The 20256-nt window shown below is 49.0% G+C and overlaps 1 protein-coding gene across 1 annotated transcript in view; it reads right to left on the bottom strand.

Annotated features, from left to right (window-relative positions):
* Positions 1-8859: 8859 nt before the first annotated feature.
* Positions 8860-20256, bottom strand: part of AQR (aquarius intron-binding spliceosomal factor) — a 62540-nt gene continuing 51143 nt past the window's right edge. The window contains exons 32-35 of the mRNA XM_083166894.1: positions 19788-19873; positions 14495-14669; positions 13497-13616; positions 8860-9834 (exon numbers count right to left, since the gene is read on the bottom strand). Of these exons, the coding sequence (XP_083023020.1) occupies positions 9274-9834; positions 13497-13616; positions 14495-14669; positions 19788-19873 (942 nt within the window). The 3' untranslated portion in view covers positions 8860-9273. The remainder of the gene's footprint in view (positions 9835-13496; positions 13617-14494; positions 14670-19787; positions 19874-20256) is intronic.

Below are 20256 nucleotides of genomic sequence, written 5' to 3'. Positions count from 1 at the left end.
AATGATAATGGCATAGTTTCATTAAAGCGAATACATCAGCATAGGATTGGGAAGTGTTCCGTGGTCCCATGTAGCTATTTTGCGGTTTGTATCCGTTACAGTTATTGTAAGTGATCTCTGTATCGCCAGACACATAGGTGCGCATTAGTACAGTTGTATACAATGAACAGATAGATGCATATCACTGCCAGGGGATCACAAATTTCCACCAGGATCCTTCGATGCAGTTGTCTTAGAGGTGAGATGTTTATTGCTCAAAAACTTTTCAAAAACACTTCTTTTGGAGATATTGCAGCATACAGATGTTCTGTAGCACGATTATTCATGCCACAGAAGATATTCAAATCTCAGGGATCACTTGATGTGAATTATCCCGTCCTAATAGATTACCACAGGGGGTAAATCCACCCTCTGTTCCCTTAACCAATCAACCGATCTCACAAATATAAATACAAGTCACAATTCGCATTTGCATTCTTCCTTTGATACAGTGCGTCAAAAAAGTATGTGGACAGCCACCGATTGCGCAAGTTGACCCACTTAAAAAGACGAGAGAGGTCTGTTAGCGAACACATCCCCTCGCCTGCTTGTGAAGGGAATAGGGCGCCGGCCGTTAGGCGGTGCAGCGCTAAGATGCTCACTAGGCACCAAATGTACGCTACCTAGTGAACCAAGATTAATCAGGCCCAAAGTATCCATAGTAATTCTTTATTTCAACACCAGACCTCCATACTAATGGCCATACTATCACCATATCAGTTCCTATGGGATATTGGTTTCCAAATGTCAAAGCTTTCTGGCACAAAATAGCTGATCATGGTTTATGTTACATTCCTTATCAGTGTATAACCCAGTGCTTTCCAAACGCAGTCCCCAAGATACCCCAAAAGTCCAGCTTTTAAGAATATCCATGCTTATGCAAAGATGGCATCATCAAACTGACTGAGGTACTAATTACCGGAAGTTCCCTGTGCCCATGCAAGGCTATCCTTGACGCCTGGGCTGTTTGGGTGACTTGAGGTCCACGTTTGGGAAACGATGGCACCGATGCACCGATGAACCGATGGCACAGTCTGTACAATTACACATGCAATTCCACAACCAGGCTCAGAGTGCTTCATATAACAATGTTGTCCTTTGTTTAGTTTTTTTCTTGTGAATATAATTTGAGAGCGCATTATATTTAACCCTTTGAGTGCCAACGTTGCCGTTAAAGATCGTCAAAATATCCGGTAACAATGCCAGCGCTGCTCACAGCGACTGCTCTTACTTTGGGTGCGAAATTTAACTAAGCTTCAATGAATTCACCTGGCTGTATTTGTATTTAATTATACTAAAAGAACAGTCGCTGTGGGCGGCGCCGGCATTTTCAGCAGACATTTTGAGGATCTCTCGCAGCAACCTTGGCATTTAAAGGGTTAAAAATGTTTTATTTTTCTTTTGATCATTTTTATTTCATTACTTGGTTTAATCCTTGCCCCCCCCCCCCCCCCCCCGTAAAGTTAGCCCTCACTCACCCCTCCGCTTGCCACCACCAGGCCTGTGGGACCTACAGATCTGATTGCCTGCGGTCCCGGCGCTCTTCCTGCTGCTAATGAACAATGCCTCCAACAAAATGGCTGCCTCCTCTAGCATCCTTAAAACCGGTCTACTGTAAGGGGGAGGACCTTTTGTTAGGGACATTTTTTATTAGCAACAGCAGGAGGCGAGCCGGGACTGCAGGCAAGTAGATCGGCAGGGTCCAGCAAGCAGCAGCGGTGCAGCCATAGATCCGCATACCGCCGGGGCTCACATTTACTCATCGCCTCCCCGCCGCCGCGGTGCTATAGTTACGCCATTGATGGCAACATTGGTGGTTAACCTCGATGGTATGAAACCAGTTATTCAGCCTGAATTATTTCTAGGGCAGAAATTAGCCCATTACCTGCAGTAACCATTTCTCCCTCCTTAGTTTCTCTATGGTCCTTTCGACCAGCCAAGTCATAAACATCTAGGGTGAAATTTAATAGGATGAGAGATTCAGAAAGTGAGAGATTTGGTAAGAAATCTCCAGTTTTTGAAAGCGGCAATCACTTACACTGCAAAACCAGTTTGCATTTGCATTGTAAATGATTGCCGCTTTCAAAAACTGGAGAATTCTTACCAAATCTCTCACTTTCCATCTCTCACCCTATTACATTTCACCCCATGTTTCCACTATGGATGACATCAGGTCAGCCGTGATGTCATATAGAAGCATTATTTCTCATAGATTAAAGCAATTCTTTATCATTTTTTCCTTTACATTAATATCCTGTCCCTATTTATTTAAATAGGAAATTGTGTTTGCAATAATAATATTCACTTATCTTCCCTGTCCTTAGGATAACATGTTCTCTGCATTGTAATCATGAATATATTTGCATAAATTCTCATATCACCTGATTGGAAGCTTATATTGATGGAAACAAAACTAATTTGGTTAAATCTCATTAATGGAATCTTAATTGTTTTTAATGATGTGAGTTAAAGATGTGAGCATACATTCGGATGTGTTCACTGATCTGTTCTATACCTTTCTGTACAAGCCAAGGAACAATATGGTGTATCTTATTTCATATAAATGAAAAATGCAATATATATATATATATATATATATATATATATATATATATATTACTACTACTAATAATAATCAGAATAATGACAGTTTCATGAAGCAACTGGATCAACATAGGACTAGTTGGAAAGAATTCTGTGGTCGTATGTAGCTGTTTTTCTGTTTGTTTATTACAGCTATTGTACATTATACGTGCGTCCCCAGAGAGTGTGTCACTTTAGTACAATGTATACTGCGATCGGATGCACATTGCTTTACCAGGCGATCACAGATATTTAATCCCACTGGATTTGGGCTGAGGTTTCCCTCTTACCACCAGTTATTGACTCCACCCACTGCGCTTCTGCTACACTGGCTGGCTGGTTTCCCCCCCCCCCCCGGGCATTTACCATGGACCAGTTCCTGTACGGTAGACAGCAGAGGTCATGATCCAGGAGACACAGTAGTGCTTGGGGCAATTCTGTTGTTGCAGGATACAGATGCAGTTGTCTAAAGGGGGGCCATACACGGTGTGATGATCGCACCCATTATGGGCTGGATTGCATCGCAACGCATGCGTTTTGTCAGAAGGCAGTACAAAAAGTATGTGCAGCACATACGTTTTGTACTGTGCGATAAGATGCCCGCGGGAGCTCACAGTGCTATCGCACCGTGTATGGGCACCTTCAAACTTGAGGTTAGATGTTTATTGCTCAAAAAGTCTTCAAAAGAACACTTACCTTTGCAAATATTGCTTGTAGGTATCACCACATAAAAATTTAATATTTTCTCATACCCTTTTTAGGTAAAGCGCTGCCTGAGAGGGTTGAGCACCCAGTAACCCACAAAAAAGGTCTGGCTCCCCCTAGAACACCAGGGACAAAATGTAAGAGCACTTCAGTTATATACATTTTTATATTAATACATTGTAAAATAATTGTTTTGTGGCACCAGGCTTTACACTCTGCACCGCGTCCTGTTGTGGTGTATGGCCAACGACATGCAGAAAGGATAGGTTAGTCATAAACTCAACATGCTTCATGTCTATCTTCAACATAATATTTAAGCCAATTGTGCTGTTAGCATGTTGGATGGAGTTTACAGTATGTCACACCTAGTACTACCTGAGACATACAGTATATGCCTAGTGAAATACCGGATTTATCTGGGGCAACTCATTTGGGGTTATGTTTATTTAACTCGGTAAAGTGATAAAGTGGCTGGTACTTTATCACTGACCAAACAGCCCCTAACTGTCAAGTTACAGGCTGAGTTGGAAAAACAACAGTTGGGAGCTGATTGGTCGGTGATATAGTACCAGCCACGGTACTTGTGTAGTTTCACGGCGCCGCCGCTGCCGCGCGCACACTCAGTCTCTGAAACTTGGCAGCCTGCCAGAAGCTCTGTTTAACTGTGCGCGTGCCGCTCTAGCTGTGTCTGACTGTGCGCGTGCCGCTCTAGCTCTGTCTGACTGTGCGCGTGCCGCTCTAGCTCTGTCTGACTGTGCGCGTGCCGCTCTAGCTCTGTCTGACTGTGCGCGTGCCGCTCTAGCTCTGTCTGACTGTGCACGTGCCGCTCTAGCTATGTCTGACTGTGCGCGTGCTGCTCTAGCTCTGTCTGACTGTGCGCGTGCCGCTCTAGCTCTGACTGACTGTGCGCGTGCTGCTCTAGCCGTAAGCTAAATATTGTCAGCTTACGTTGTCAGCGTAGTGCCGGGCAGCAGCAGCATTGCGCTGCCCAGGCGCTGACAGGTCACTGTGGTACTTGTAGTTCCACAGTGAAATAGGCAGCCCTGCGCACCGCTGAAAACGGGGGCATGTAAAAGTGGACACCCCGGGCACACCGCTATCAAAGGGGGAGTCCCCCATGCAGACTCTAAATTTAGACGCAAAAGCGTCAGAAAACCGGACTACCTGCTAGCCGCTAACAAGCCGGGGTTTCTGGACTTAGACGCTAAAGCCTCTGAATTTTGTTGGGACTAGGGGTACATCTAAATTTAGACGCTAAAGCATCTAAATTTAGTTGGGTCTAGGGGCACACTATAGAAACCTGTCCACAGTGCCACTAGTCGACGCAACAGCTGTCGACCGTGTAAATCCCACTATCCACGCCAACCCGAAGCGTGGCGAGCCCCGCGAGGGGCGGCGGTACGCGTCCTATGACCTTTTTATACCCCCACTATCCACGTCGGCGTGAAGTTGAGAATAGAAAGTGTGGCCACCGAGCCCGAAGCGTGGCGAGCGCAGCGGACACCTGTGAAGCCCGCGAGGGGACGCGGAAACCTGTGAAGCCCGCGAGGGGACGCGGATACCTGTGAAGGTATCCGCGTCCGCTCGCCACGCTTCGGGCTCGCCACACTTTCTATTCTCAACTCCACGCCGACGTGGATAGTGGGGGTATGAAAACGTCGTAGGACGCGTACCGCCGCTGCTCGCCATGCTTCGAGTTGGCGTGGATAGTGGGATTTACACGGTCGACAGCTGTTGCGTCGACTAGTGGCACTGTGGACAGGTTTCAAGTGTACCCCTAGTCCCAACTAAAATCAGAGGCTTTAGCGTCTAAGTCCAGAAACCCCGGCTTGTTAGCGGCTAGCAGGTAGTCCGGTTTTCTGACGCTCTTGCGTCTAAATTTAGCGTCTGCATGGGGGACTCCCCCTTTGATAGCGGTGTGCCGGGGTGTCCACTTTTACATGCCCCCGTTGTCAGCGGTGCGCAGGGCTGCCTATTTCACTGTGGAACTACAAGTACCACAGTGACCTGTCAGCGCCTGGGCAGTGCAATGCTGCTGCTGCCCGGCGCTACGCTGATAACATAAGCTGACAATACGTAGCTTACAGCTAGAGCGGCACGCGCACAGTTAAACAGAGCTTCTGGCAGGCTGCCAAGTTTCAGAGACAGTGTGTGCGCGCGGCGGCGCCGTGAAACTACACAAGTACCCCAGCCACTTTATCGCTTCACCGGGATTAATAAATCTGCCCCTTGGAGAGATAGTAACTTAATATATTGGCAAGAAAGGATGAGTGCGTCCTTGGATCCTGTTAAGCAAGGCTAACGGGGAACTGTTAGAATATATATATATATGGTCAGGCTCTATAACATTTACCCGTTTAATAAAAGAAATATTAAAACTACAGAGACACAGGCTGATTGGTAAATACTACTGACAAAGAATTATGCAGGGTACACACCTAAATACATATATATATGTACAAACAGACACGGATTTAAATACCTTATCGGATAAGGTATTTAAATCTGTGTCTGTTAGTACTATGGTTCTTCCTATCAAGGAGCTTCCCCCCCCCCCCCCCCCCCCCGCATGTCTATATTATAGCAGTTTAGGCTGCTCCCTGGAGGGCACCGACTATTTAGGAGTACCTCCGCCCCAGAACTTTGTGTATGTATATATATATATATATATATATATATATATATATATATATATATATATATATATATATATATATATAAAAAATACTATTCAGAACAGCCGGCTGTGTTAAGCACTGGTTTATTTCATTGATGTAAATGAAAAGAGACGCAATGTCTAATTCTCCGGGGTCTCCGCTTGTTGGCTAGATGTATCTTTACTTTGTTACCCTTTAGATACACGTCTTACAAGTACTTCGTAATGCTGCGGTGATGGGTACCTGAGACAACCTCGTTCGCTCATGGAGACACATTGGAAGATGGCAGTTTTTGTTTTTTTATTATTATTAACCTTTTATTTATATGGCAGAGACAGTCACATACAGAAAGAGACAGACCAGGAGGTTGTCATACACAGGAAGTGTGGAAGATGGGAGACAGTCACATGCAGAAAGGGACAGAGCGGGAGGCAGTCACACGCAGAAAGGGACAGAGCGGGAGGCAGTCACACGCAGAAAGGGACAGAGCGGGAGGCAGTAACATACAGAAAAGGACAGAGCGGGAGGCAGTCACATACAGGAAGGGACAGAGCGGGGGGGGGGCAGTCACACGCAGAAAGGGACAGAGCGGGAGGCAGTCACCCACAGAAAGGGACAGAGCGGGAGGCAGTCACACACAGAAAGGGACAGAGCGGGAGGCAGTCACACGCAGAAAGGGACAGAGCGGGAGGCAGTCACACGCAGAAAGGGACAGAGCGGGAGGCAGTCACACGCAGAAAGGGACAGAGCGGGAGGCAGTCACACGCAGAAAGGGACAGAGCGGGAGGCAGTCACACGCAGAATGGGACAGAGCGGGAGGCAGTCACATGCAGGAAGGGACAGAGCGGGAGGCAGTCACATGCAGAAAGGGACAGAGCGGGAGGCAGTCACATACAGAAAGGGACAGAGCGGAGGGGGGCAGTCACATACAGAAAGGGACAGAGCGGGAGGCAGTCACACACAGGAAGGGACAGAGCGGGAGGCAGTCACACACAGAAAGGGACAGAGCGGGAGGCAGTCCCACGCAGAAAGGGACAGAGCGGGAGGCAGTCACACGCAGAAAGGGACAGAGCGGGAGGCAGTCACATACAGAAAGGGACAGAGCGGGAGGCAGTCCCACGCAGAAAGGGACAGAGCGGGAGGCAGTCACACGCAGAAAGGGACAGAGCGGAGGGGGGCAGTCACATACAGAAAGGGACAGAGCGGGAGGCAGTCACATCCTGAGATGGTAATGCCAGTGAATGATAGGTAGACGTCCCCATGCGTTTCCTGTACACAGCTGTGTTAATATACTTTATATGTAAGATGCCATTTGTATTGCATGGATGCCTCTGGCCCTGCGCAGTTCCCTGTTGCCCTATCCCCACCTGTAATGGAAGCCAGTACACTGCACCAGCGCAGGAGGGACCGTATTCCACATGGTACAGTCTGTGTCACTTGGTAAGATTGGCACTAAAGCAAGTGTAGACGTAGCATATGGTGTGTTGCAATTAGCGAAGTGATTACATTTATGTTTATAGCCATCTGCCTAATATTATTACTGTTCATGTGGAAGTCCCGCAGAGAAGGTGGGAGAGCAGGGCAGGCACAAGGCTCACAACAAATGCAGACACTAAACTAATGCTGGTGAGGACGAGTAATATTAATTGGATTCCAGCAGATCCGAGGAGCCAGGGTGGGGATTTGCAGAGTGCCAAGAGAGGAAGGTCGCCGTCTGTGGCATTTACAATGGGTTGAATGGGGGATAAAGGAATGATAGTTGGAGGTTGTAATAGTCAAGGTGGGAGATGATGAGGGAACGGTTATATAAAGAAACTGAACTATGACAGAGACTGGCTGTAAGGAGCACAGCATAGGTAGCGTTAATACAGTATGACGCAGAGGACTGTGGTGGTGTCGACGGTGAGGGAGACATTATAAACACCACAGCGATAGCAGCATATAATGCATGAAATGTGCAGTTCTGGGAGTATGGAAGGGGAATAGGCTCTATTTACTAAGATGTGGTATAAATTACCAGCCAATCAGCTTCTAGCAGCTATGTTACAGGCTGTTTGACAAATTACAAGAGATGGTTGGTTGGTCGGTTGGTTGGTAATTTCTCCAAGGCTTTGAAAATAGACCCAAACAACCACTTAAGGGCCACTTTATGACATTGCCACCCCACTATTGAAAATGAGAGGGGTACTTTTTGTAAATCCCCCCCCCCCCTCCCTATGTGAACCCCAGTAGTGCTTAGGGTTAGGTCCCACTCCTCTTTATTAAATAGGTTCTCATAATCCTCAGGGCCCCAAACAGTGCATGCGGACCTGTAAGGTGACCTGGGTCCTGAGTGAGCAATGACTACACCTGTGCACCTGTCAGGTTGCATACTGTACATCCCTGAATGAATCACGCCGTGTAAATCCAGGGTGGTCTGGCTGTAAGCAGTGGTAGGACGCTGCTTGTGTACACTGTACCCCGACTGCCTGCCGATAAGCAATGTATAGGCAGGATAGCACTAGTGACCACTCATAGTAGTGCTGTACACTACTTATTTACAACAGATTACACTACTTCTATACAGTAGCGCCAGAGTGGGTCGTGGCCTGGACCAGGGCTTCTGCCAGGACTAACGACACCTCTGTAGAAGGCAAAGCCTCATCAATAGAAATACTAAGTAAATACCAATAATAATTTACATTATGGCTACCTATGGCACAGCTGGGGCATATAATGTCTTATACTGAAATATTATTTCAATACTTTTTACAGTACAGCTACATTGGCCTATATGAATTATACCATTGACTAGGCTTGCACGCTACTGTACAATACACAAGCACATACACAGCGTCTGAGCGTCCCACTGCTAATAGGAATAACCAGACGAGAGCAGATTTTTTTTTCCTTTTTACAAAATAAACTTTACTGCCAAGTTATGTAAAAAAAAGTTTCCATGGTTTGGGTGGACCTCAAAAAATTCACTGTGAATCATGTAGGCCCCCTCTGTTTCCCCCGCTGCGGCCAGGGAGGGTGCACGCATTAACCTTCTCTCATCCAGCAGTAATGGAATGGTTGTGTCCACAATCTGCCGACAATTAAGCATTGTCTTTGTTTGGCCGATCACTGTGCTTTGTGAACAAGCTTCATCAGTGTCACGACTATAAATGAGGGCGATGCCAGGGAATGTAGTGCAGACACATGGTAAAGATATGGGCATTCTCTCCTGTGGTGACATTTAATCTCACTATATCCAGAGCCTCCCTTGGCAAGAAAGGTCTACGACATGGGGAGAAGGTTTCAGAGGCTAGTTCTCTGTGCCTTCATCTTCGCTGTATTCACTGTCGCTGTCCCTGCCTGGATGTTCTGGCATCTTCTGATGTTCCCCCTCCTCCTCGTCCGGCTGGCTGCTCTCATCCGGCACTTTTGCTGCGGTTTTGTCTGCTTCCATTTCTTCTTGCCGTGGCGCTGCCTCGCTGGGCGCTGCTAGGATCTCAGGCGCTGCATCCTGTGCTGCGGCCGGCTTCTCTTGTCCGCTGTGGTCAGGCTCCTGAACGTTACTGGGCTCCTGCGCTTCTCCCTTAACGTCCCCCGATACGTCCTCACTTATTTCTGGTGTACCGATTACTTCTTTCTTTTGGTCCCCTCCCTCTGCAGAAAGGGCCCTGGGATCACTCTGGTTACTCTGTGCAGGAACGGCCGCCTTGTCTGGCTCCGCTGGCAACGATTCTGCAACAGATGTTTCTGCAGCGGCCCCAGTCACCATCTCTGCTGCTCCATTCCCTTGTGGTAAACTCTCTTCTACTTCCATCTCCTCTTCATAGGAAGGGTCCCTCCGCGTTGTGGAGGCAGGTGGAGGCATCAGTCCCTGTTGGGATATACAGATATATGTCATTAAGTACATACAAACTCTACTTGCTGTATTATAATTCAGACCTGTTCGCGAAGCTTCGTGTAATCTCAGCAAAGCGAACAGCTAACGCCGCACGGCCACACGCCCCACCCCACCGCACGAATCCTCTCGCTAGCATGCTCACCATCTAATGATATTACCTCCGTCTGTGGATAAAAGTTAATCTAGACTCACTTTTATTCTGGCCGGAGATGGCCAAATTTGGGGCAGGCACTGACGTCATGCGCCCACCCCAAGCAGGCATCGACACTCCTGCATTCAAAGGGGTGTGCCCAGTGGCCTATGTGCGTGCCCATAAAACACTGGGCATTCCGCTGCTTTTGCCCCCTGCCTGCCCCATCCAGGAGCGAGTGCTTCAGTGAGTGTGAAACTCGCCGAAGGCATTTGTACATGCGCAAAACCCAAACATCGGACAGGCTAGCGAATTCGTCCCGCATCCCCTAGGTGTAGAATGTGGCCAAGGCTTTCTTCCATCTTTTGTCTATAAGCTCACACTTTCTTCTGACTTACAAACGCTCATTATACAGGTGAGACCCACTACTGCACCTCTGCATCCGCTCGGTTCCTCCTGACCGTTACATTCCCACCTGGTCAGACCTGTGCTGGTAGTACATCATCCCTTCTACACAGCCGTAACTGCAGAACCACCGTAGTACCTAAGCCTCCTAATACAGGACCCATAAATACTGGGATTCCAGGTCTGTAACACAGCCACATATGTGCACAGTGGGGGCTCCCTCTGCCTGGTGAGACACGACCGAGGGTGGTGGCAGAGCGGGTAGGGGCGGTACAGAGAACAAAAGGATGGCAGTGGGCACGGACCCAGATGTGTTGTAGCACAGGCCCAAAGACTACTACATATAATAACAGTAGCGCTGAACGTAGCACACTCATCTTATAACAGAACCCAGGACCGAGCGGCCGGGCTGCACAACTGCACAGGGGAAGGGTTAAATCCCTGAATGTATCCTTGTAGTACCCAAGCCGATCTGAAACAGTAACGTTGGATTTCCCTTGGAAGACGGGGATATTTTTCCATTCCCAGCTGCACACAATCATTAGGATTAGTGCACCCGCAGCACATTCAGACTGCTGTGTAACCGCTTCCAGGACTCTGCGGAAAGATTTAGTGCTGAACGGCTGGGAACGGGCCAAGAACAGAAGGGAAACTCCTGCTGCTTTCTATCTATCCTTCCGCCACATAAACACACTCCGTCCTTACTGCATTGAGACAGTGTATTGCTGCAGTCACTTACGTGCTGGTATAAAGGAATAGTTCTAGCTAAACTGTTGTTCTCCATCTACTCAGAGTTTGATCAGATCTGTCCTTGTCCACAGAACACACATCGCCCTCAATATAATAAGCTGGTAACAATCCACAAGCTCAGGGGTAAGTGTACTAAGATTGCCCATAGCAAACAATCAGATTCTGTCTTTTATCTTCTAACCGGTGCTAAATAAATAACCAGCGACCATTTGTGCCGACTGTGTTGCGGCAACTGAATACAATAATATAAAAATTGTCCTAAATTACAGGAGTGGAACGTGCCTTGGTGCCCCCCCCCCCTTTAATCCGCCTATGCTTGTGTACTTTGTTACCGCATCACTACCACCACATGCCCAAAAAGTGGGCAAGTGATACAAGCGCAAGTCTAAGCCTATAGCGCTCCAGGTCCCACGGGCACTGTGCGAGCGGGCCCCTAATGAGTCATACAATTTTTCAGGGTCTTTACAGTACAACATTTGGGCACTTTTGTAAGGTTATCTTTTTATTCTGATATAGTATTTCATTGCTAAAATAAATATTACGCAAATGAAAAGAAGTATTTCAGTGTTTTTTTGTATTAATATAATTATATTTGCAAAAGAAGGGAGAAAGAAAGCGCACTAATGAGCAGATGTATCATAAAAAATGTACGCTGATTTTTATGTATATTTTTATGGGAATCGGTACATCTGTAAGAATGAACTTAGGTCTACAGTCATTAGGTCGACCCCACTAGGTCGACTGGCAGGAAGGTCGACCTGACTTAAGGTCGACATGGGCCAAGGTCGACATGACTTAAGGTCGAATTTGCATAAAGGTCGACATGAGGAAGGTCGACTGGTCATAAGGTCGACATGGGTTTTTCACTGTTTTTTTATCCGAATGTCGACACAGTCGACATGGACACAGTTGGCAATGAGAATCGGACCCTCGCATCGCTCGCGATTGCTTCAGGCACGGTGCCTCGCTGCGCTCGGCACACTATTTTATTCTCCCACCACGCCCTAGTGGATGGTAGGGCATGAAATACCGCCTGTCGGCACATGTCGGCTCAAAAAAACAGTGAAAAACCCATGTCGACCTTATGACCAGTCGACCTTCCTCATGTCGACCTTTATGCAAATTGACCTTAAGTCATGTCGACCTTGGCCCATGTCGACCTTAAGTCAGGTCGACCTTCCTGCCAGTCGACCTAGTGGGGTCGACCTAATGACTGTAGACCTAAGTTCATTCTAATAGATGACCGCTTCCCATTTTTATGATACGTCTGCTCATTGGTGCGCTTTCTTTCTCCCTTCTTTTGCAAGGGGGGAATTTTCCTTAGTGGGGATTTTTGGTACAATCCCATTGAAAAAAGGCTGCACACATTGTTGGACATATTCTGGACAATATCTGGGAAACTGAGAGATCTGTGCGCTGGGTATTGCTGTTCCTAATATAATTATATATAAACATATAGTATGTATGTATGGTATCCGGACTCATGATTGACATGGTGAGCGCAGTGAGCCAAGCGAGGGGACACGGTGCACTTAGACGGTGTCCATGCCGACCTATGTCAACATAGACATCCAAAAAACATGAAAAACTCATGTCGATCTTTTGAATGTCGATCTTTGGATCCTGTTGACCTTTTGACCCTGTCGACCATATGACTGTTAGACCTAGACATTGTAGATCCAAAATACCATAGCCGTATGTATGAAGAGGCCAGCATTAGAGAATTCTAGAGCCCACACCGCGCTGACCAGGCCGCACATGGTCCGCCTCCTGTCTAAAGACGCCCCTGGCGGAAGGGCAGCAGACACACAGTGATTCTGCTAAATACAAGTTAGGGATTTTCTGCCACACCACTCTGAATATGCAGATGCCCACCACAAGGAGGGTGAGGAAATTAGGATACAACGTAGATAATATAGGGACACACTGCATGATATCAGGACCTTCTGGCTGATACCGATGTGTCCTCTTGTCCTGTTGCCACAGGAGGCAGCGTGTCAGAGTGTTGCCCCAATATCACTGCCTACCGCAGCCGCCGGCTCCCCCACTGTAGTGCTAGGGTAGCGGATGCTATGCTGTATATATTCTACCAGTCTGAATGTTCGGATAATCGGAAGCTGAGCCTTTCTGGCTTAACGCCATGAGAGAAAACAGGGTGATCACCCTATTGCTGTCAAATCAGCCCAATAATTGTACTGTGCGCACTGAGTTTTAAATCATCTGAGGGAGAGAACTGGAACGTACTGTGCAATGCCGGCATAAGCAGTCCCAGCAGCAGGTGTACCTGTCTGCCCGGTGTATGTTGGGAGCACTGGTGTAACTAACATTGCCTCACCTGAGCTTTGCTTACCTGTTGGGACTGGTACTGCTGACCGCTCCGCACCATGTGCAGATACATGTTGTACACATATGCCGCCATCTCTGGCATGTTCTTAATCACTTGGGCAGAGTAGGGTGGCATCTCACCGTTCTGGAAAGTAAAACATACAGCATAAGTCTTCATCCTACCTTGTGGCCAGCTAGGACATCATATTCTAGTTTTAACGTCGATTATCCTGCCATTTATACCAATGATCATCACAAAACTCCCTACTTAAATACTCTGTGCTCTGTAAATAAATAAATAAAAACAAATGATTCACATCCTATGGTAATACTTGGTAGAAGCACCTTTAGCGACTATTCTGGCTATTTGGGTCCTTGACTGCTGAGCCCTTCAGGACGCTGTAGTTGCCCATTCTGCTGCAATGTCGATCAAACTCGTTCTATTATTACGGTATCACTGGCTTAATGCAACACGACTGAGGCTTTTGCTTTAACTGGGCCACTTCAGGACACAGACTGATTTCCTTCCAGCTACTCCATTGTGGCTTTCGCTGTGCGCTTTGCGTAGTGTCCTGATGAAAGTCATATTGATCACAATGCACATTTGTAATGCAGATGTGATAAATATTTTCTGCGTGAATCCGCAATGTCAAAATGAATTTACAATGAAGCCCTCACCGTGAGCTGGGGCTTGGTAAATCCGGCAGCACAGCAGCCCTTACAGAAACATATGGGAGCTGCAATCGCAGTTGGAGATACTGCTCAAATTTGCATCTTAATTGTGAAAACCCCACTTTACGGGACTGCGCTGATTAGTTAGATATGTAACACTTGTATCACTGCAACGGATTCTCAACCCGAACGAGAAACGAAACAAACTGATACCTCATGTTCTAAAGCCGGCACTCCCGTATTTATTACTAAGGTCACAGAGACAATTGTGTGTTTGCGGCTGTAGATTGTGTCTCAGACAAAAGGAAACGGCACTAATTCGGGTGCTGTGTATTTCCCAGCGCTTCTCACCTTCCTCTGCGTTGGGAAGGTTTCCCCGGGGATGATGTGCAGTTTCAGCGGGCGAGCGGTCAGCTGCCGGAACGCAGGGGTCAGCTCAAAACAGTTCTGGAAGAGGGAGACTCGAGCGAATATGTACAGACCAAGGCGCGCTCTGGACATCGCAACCACTAAACGTCTCACATCCCTACAAGAGAAGCGCAGACACCAGGACATGTTACACACTATTCCCACAGAGAGCGTACACCAATAAATACAATGGGTGAGTATCACAGGATAGGATAACAATGCGATTGGTTTGTGCGATACATCACATTCCCAGGTGCACGAGGAATGAGGCAAAAAAAAAAAAGGGGGGGGGATTCTAATATCGTTACTCCCTACACACACTGGTTACAGTCTAAGCGGGTATTCACTCCGGCATTCCCGACTGTCGGAATCCTGGGCCGTTTTAGTTTCTTCCCACTGTAACTTGTCAGCTGAAATTCAATGTTCCTGCTGTCGAGTGTTGGGAAAAAAAACAGCTGCGGATTGTCTAAAAACAGCCGTTACTTCGTCAATCTGCAGCCGTTTCCGACAAAACAGAACCGACTTTTTAAAAAGTCAGATCTGACACCCTTCAATGCTGTCATTAATGGCAGAATTGAATAGGCAAGACAGAAAACCCCCTTACAGGTAGACAGTCAATTGGTCGACACCAAACATACAGTGTACACAAGCATAGACAAAAGATTGCTTTTGGTTATTCTTCATGTTTTGGGGTGAACTTGTCCATTTCATCACGTGTATCCCAAATCAGAGTACCACTTACTCGCCAACTTTACCGTCCCCAGACAGATGTCAACGTGGATGGTACCTTCCATATAAACTCATGTTGATCTTTTGCATGTGTCGCCTATTGCTAGGACGAGCTTTTTTGTGCTTCGACCTATCAAATGCATGCCATACTGTAGCGCAGAGATCCCATTCCCTAGCAACTCCCCCCAGCCATTTACCAATCTGATGTGCCGCCACTGTTCAGTGATAGAACCCTGAACTTCATTTCATTGGGAACTAAATTCAGGATTCAGAAAATTCCTACTTTAAAAATGATTGTGCTATTAACCCTTGGAATGCCAGCTTATAGTTTTATAGCCACTACAAATGCATCACTACTTGTAAAAGATGTCCCTGGGCAGGACCCATTCTTCAGAACAGGCTTGCAGGGTTCCCTGCTTAGGTGACATACACCCCCAGACGCTGTCATCTTAGATCTTTAGGTGCGCTTCGTGTCTCCCTCTTGGGGGTAAAGCCACGTATTAAGGCCGTTGTTCCTAAACCCTGTCCTCAAGGCATCTAACAGTCCAGGTTTTAATGATATTCAGGCTTGAGCACAGATGGTTAAATTAAATTGTATACACCAACTGTGCTCAAGCCTGGATATCCTTAAAACCTGTCCTGTGGACCGGGTTTGGTCATCTGTACTCATCGCAATGAAGTCTCTGCAATGAGAAGACCGGTGATGCTGCCTGGGCCACAGATAGGATTGTCACCTTCTCACCCAAGCAGCTGCGAGCCACACTCCTACCTGCCAATGGCAGAGGGCATCACAGGCTAACCCTTACAAGGGGTAGCAGTAAGGCACCAGGGGTACAGTAGGCCAGCAACCCTTACAAGGGGTGGCAGTAAGGCACCAGGGGTACGGAAGGCCAGCAACCCTTACAAGGGGCGGCAGTAAGTCACCAGGGGTACGGAAGGCCAGTAACCCTTACAAGGGGTAGCAGTAAGGCACCAGGGGTACAGAAGGCCAGTAACCCTTACAAGGGGTGGCAGTAAGGCACCAGGGGTACGGAAGGCCAGCAACCCTTACAAGGGGTGGCAGTAAGGCACCAGGGGTACGGAAGGCCAGCAACCCTTACAAGGGGTGGCAGTAAGGCACCAGGGGTACAGAAGGCCAGTAACCCTTACAAGGGGTGGCAGTAAGGCACCAGGGGTGTAGTAGGCCAGTAACCCTTACAAGGGGCGGCAGTAAGGCTCCAGGGGTACGGAAGGCCAGTAACCCTTACAAGGGGCGGCAGTAAGGCACCAGGGGTACGGAAGGCCAGTAACCCTTACAAGGGGCGTCAGTAAGGCACCAGGGGTACGGAAGGCCAGTAACCCTTACAAGGGGCGGCAGTAAGGCACCAGGGGTACGGAAGGCCAGTAACCCTTACAAGGGGCGGCAGTAAGGCACCAGGGGTACGGAAGGCCAGTAACCCTTACAAGGGGCGGCAGTAAGGCACCAGGGGTACGGAAGGCCAGTAACCCTTACAAGGGGCGGCAGTAAGGCACCAGGGGTACGGAAGGCCAGTAACCCTTACAAGGGGCGGCAGTAAGGCACCAGGGGTACGGAAGGCCAGTAACCCTTACAAGGGGTGGCTGTAAGGCACCAGGGGTACGGAAGGCCAGTAACCCTTACAAGGGGTGGCAGTAAGGCACCAGGGGTACGGAAGGCCAGTAACCCTAACAAGGGGTGGCAGTAAGGCACCAGGTGTACGGAAGGCCAGTAACCCTTACAAGGGGTAGCAGTAAGGCACCAGGGGTACAGTAGGCCAGTAACCCTTACAAGGGGTGGCTGTAAGGCACCAGGGGTACGGAAGGCCAGTAACCCTTACAAGGGGTGGCAGTAAGGCACCAGGGGTACGGAAGGCCAGTAACCCTAACAAGGGGTGGCAGTAAGGCACCAGGTGTACGGAAGGCCAGTAACCCTTACAAGGGGCGGCAGTAAGGCACCAGGTGTACAGAAGGCCAGTAACCCTTACAAGGGGCGGCAGTAAGGCACCAGGGGTACGGAAGGCCAGTAACCCTTACAAGGGGCGGCAGTAAGGCACCAGGGGTACGGAAGGCCAGTAACCCTTACAAGGGGCGGCAGTAAGGCACCAGGGGTACGGAAGGCCAGTAACCCTAACAAGGGGCGGCAGTAAGGCACCAGGGGTACAGAAGGCCAGTAACCCTAACAAGGGGCGGCAGTAAGGCACCAGGGGTACAGAAGGCCAGTAACCCTTACAAGGGGCGGCAGTAAGTCACCAGGGGTACGGTAGGCCAGTAACCCTTACAAGGGGCGGCAGTAAGGCACCAGGGGTACGGAAGGCCAGTAACCCTTACAAGGGGCGGCAGTAAGGCACCAGGGGTACGGAAGGCCAGTAACCCTAACAAGGGGCGGCAGTAAGGCACCAGGTGTACGGAAGGCCAGTAACCCTAACAAGGGGCGGCAGTAAGGCACCAGGTGTACGGAAGGCCAGTAACCCTTACAAGGGGCGGCAGTAAGGCACCAGGGGTACAGAAGGCCAGTAACCCTTACAAGGGGCGGCAGTAAGGCACCAGGGGTACAGAAGGCCAGTAACCCTTACAAGGGGCGGCAGTAAGTCACCAGGGGTACGGTAGGCCAGTAACCCTTACAAGGGGCGGCAGTAAGGCACCAGGGGTACGGAAGGCCAGTAACCCTTACAAGGGGCGGCAGTAAGTCACCAGGGGTACGGAAGGCCAGTAACCCTTACAAGGGGCGGCAGTAAGTCACCAGGGGTACGGAAGGCCAGTAACCCTTACAAGGGGCGGCAGTAAGGCACCAGGGGTACGGAAGGCCAGTAACCCTTACAAGGGGAGGCAGTAAGTCACCAGGGGTACGGAAGGCCAGTAACCCTTACAAGGGGTGGCAGTAAGGCACCAGGGGTACGGAAGGCCAGTAACCCTTACAAGGGGAGGCAGTAAGTCACCAGGGGTACGGAAGGCCAGTAACCCTTACAAGGGGCGGCAGTAAGTCACCAGGGGTACGGAAGGCCAGTAACCCTTACAAGGGGTGGCAGTAAGGCACCAGGGGTACGGAAGGCCAGTAACCCTTACAAGGGGAGGCAGTAAGTCACCAGGGGTACGGAAGGCCAGTAACCCTTACAAGGGGTGGCAGTAAGGCACCAGGGCTACGGAAGGCCAGTAACCCTTACAAGGGGAGGCAGTAAGGCACCAGGGGTACGGAAGGCCAGTAACCCTTACAAGGGGTGGCAGTAAGGCACCAGGGGTACGGAAGACCAGTAACCCTTACAAGGGGTGGCAGTAAGGCACCAGGGGTACAGAAGGCCAGTAACCCTGAAGGTGCCCATACACGGTCCGTTTAACGGATCCGTTCGGGACTTAATAAGCACGCATCGCATCGGATCGCATCGGATCGCATCCCTAGTGCATGCCTTGTGCATGCACTGTGATCCGATGCGATGTGTACCTAGTACAAAAAGTATGTGCAGCACATACTTTTTGTACCGTACGATGAGATGCGCGGGAGCGCGCATCTCATAGTACAGAACGGACGGTCCGGGAACGGACCGTCTATGGGCACCTTTACAACGGGTGGCAGTAAGGCACCAGGGGTACGGAAGGCCAGTAACCCTTACAAGGGGTGGCAGTAAGGCACCAGGGGTACGGAAGGCCAGTAACCCTTACAAGGGGTGGCAGTAAGGCACCAGGGGTACGGAAGGCCAGTAACCCTTACAAGGGGTGGCAGTAAGGCACCAGGGGTACGGAAGGCCAGAAACCCTTACAAGGGGCGGCAGTAAGGCACCAGGGGTACGGAAGGCCAGAAACCCTTACAAGGGGTGGCAGTAAGGCACCAGGGGTACGGAAGGCCAGAAACCCTTACAAGGGGTAGCAGTAAGGCACCAGGGGTACAGAAGGCCAGTAACCCTTACAAGGGGTGGCAGTAAGGCACCAGGTCTAGTGACCCTCACACACAGGGAATGTTTCTATTCCAGCGATTCCAGCGGGAGAAACGCCAGCTCAGATCTCTTACATAAACCAGGAGGAATCCAGATAACATCACTTTTACATCCAGTGCTTCCAGGGCAGCGAGTGCTCACAGATATGTACACAGTGCCCAATAGATGCCATGCATGGCGTCATTACTGGGAACCGACAGCGCAAAGCTTCTCCAAAACACTTCACAACCCCAGACAATAATACTTTAGTCACACCTTAGGCAGCTTGGAGATCAACACACTGCTCCTCATGCCCATACACGGCGCTTTCTTGTATTCCAAGCAGGGATCACTACCCCCAACATGATGTATAACCACCAGGACCCTCCTGCTGGGCATTGTAGTCCAGGCAGTCGGATGCCTAAAGCCTGTACCATGCTATGTGACCGGACCACACACTGAGAAGCTGGATGAGGGCCTGCAGCAGCCAATCCTAACCTGCAATCTGTATATTGTCAGGGCCTTTCCCAGCGCCTGCTGTCTATCAGTAATACAATCTGTATGGTTACGGAGGGGAAGAAACGTCTCCAGTGCAGCTCTCTTACCTCAGGTGACCCACAGCCTTGGTTCTGACAAGTGACAGGATGATGTAGTCATTCTGCTGTCCCTGGAACCTGTCCACCGTGGTGACCTGCAAGAAATAACATTATCATCCCTCTGTTAGAGGACAATGCTGAATCTCTGATAGCCTGCGATCCTTGATGTCTAACTTGATGCCTAGCAGTGCAATCAAAGCAGCTTCTGTAGATAAAAGATGGCATTTTTTATTTAATAATCCAGGCATTTTTTTGCGTAAGTAATTGTATATTAGATTTTTACAATATAATGCAGAGGCCTCCTTGGCCTCTTATCCACAATGCAAACGGTGTTTACTGTACTATGAGAAGGACACGGCCAACCAGAGCCCAGGACCCTAATGTAACAATCTGCAGATGTGGCAGTGTGCTGCGAATAAATCCATGGTCCTCACACTGATTAAGGCTTGGCTAGGTACCTCGTAGGGATGGGGGATGG

This window comes from Crinia signifera, chromosome 12, assembly GCF_055691185.1.
Source record: "Crinia signifera chromosome 12, ASM5569118v1, whole genome shotgun sequence".
In the NCBI taxonomy this organism is placed as follows: Eukaryota; Metazoa; Chordata; class Amphibia; order Anura; family Myobatrachidae; genus Crinia; species Crinia signifera.
The sequence above is the reverse complement of the archived record's forward strand: the minus strand, read 5'-3'. Positions and strand labels throughout refer to the sequence as shown.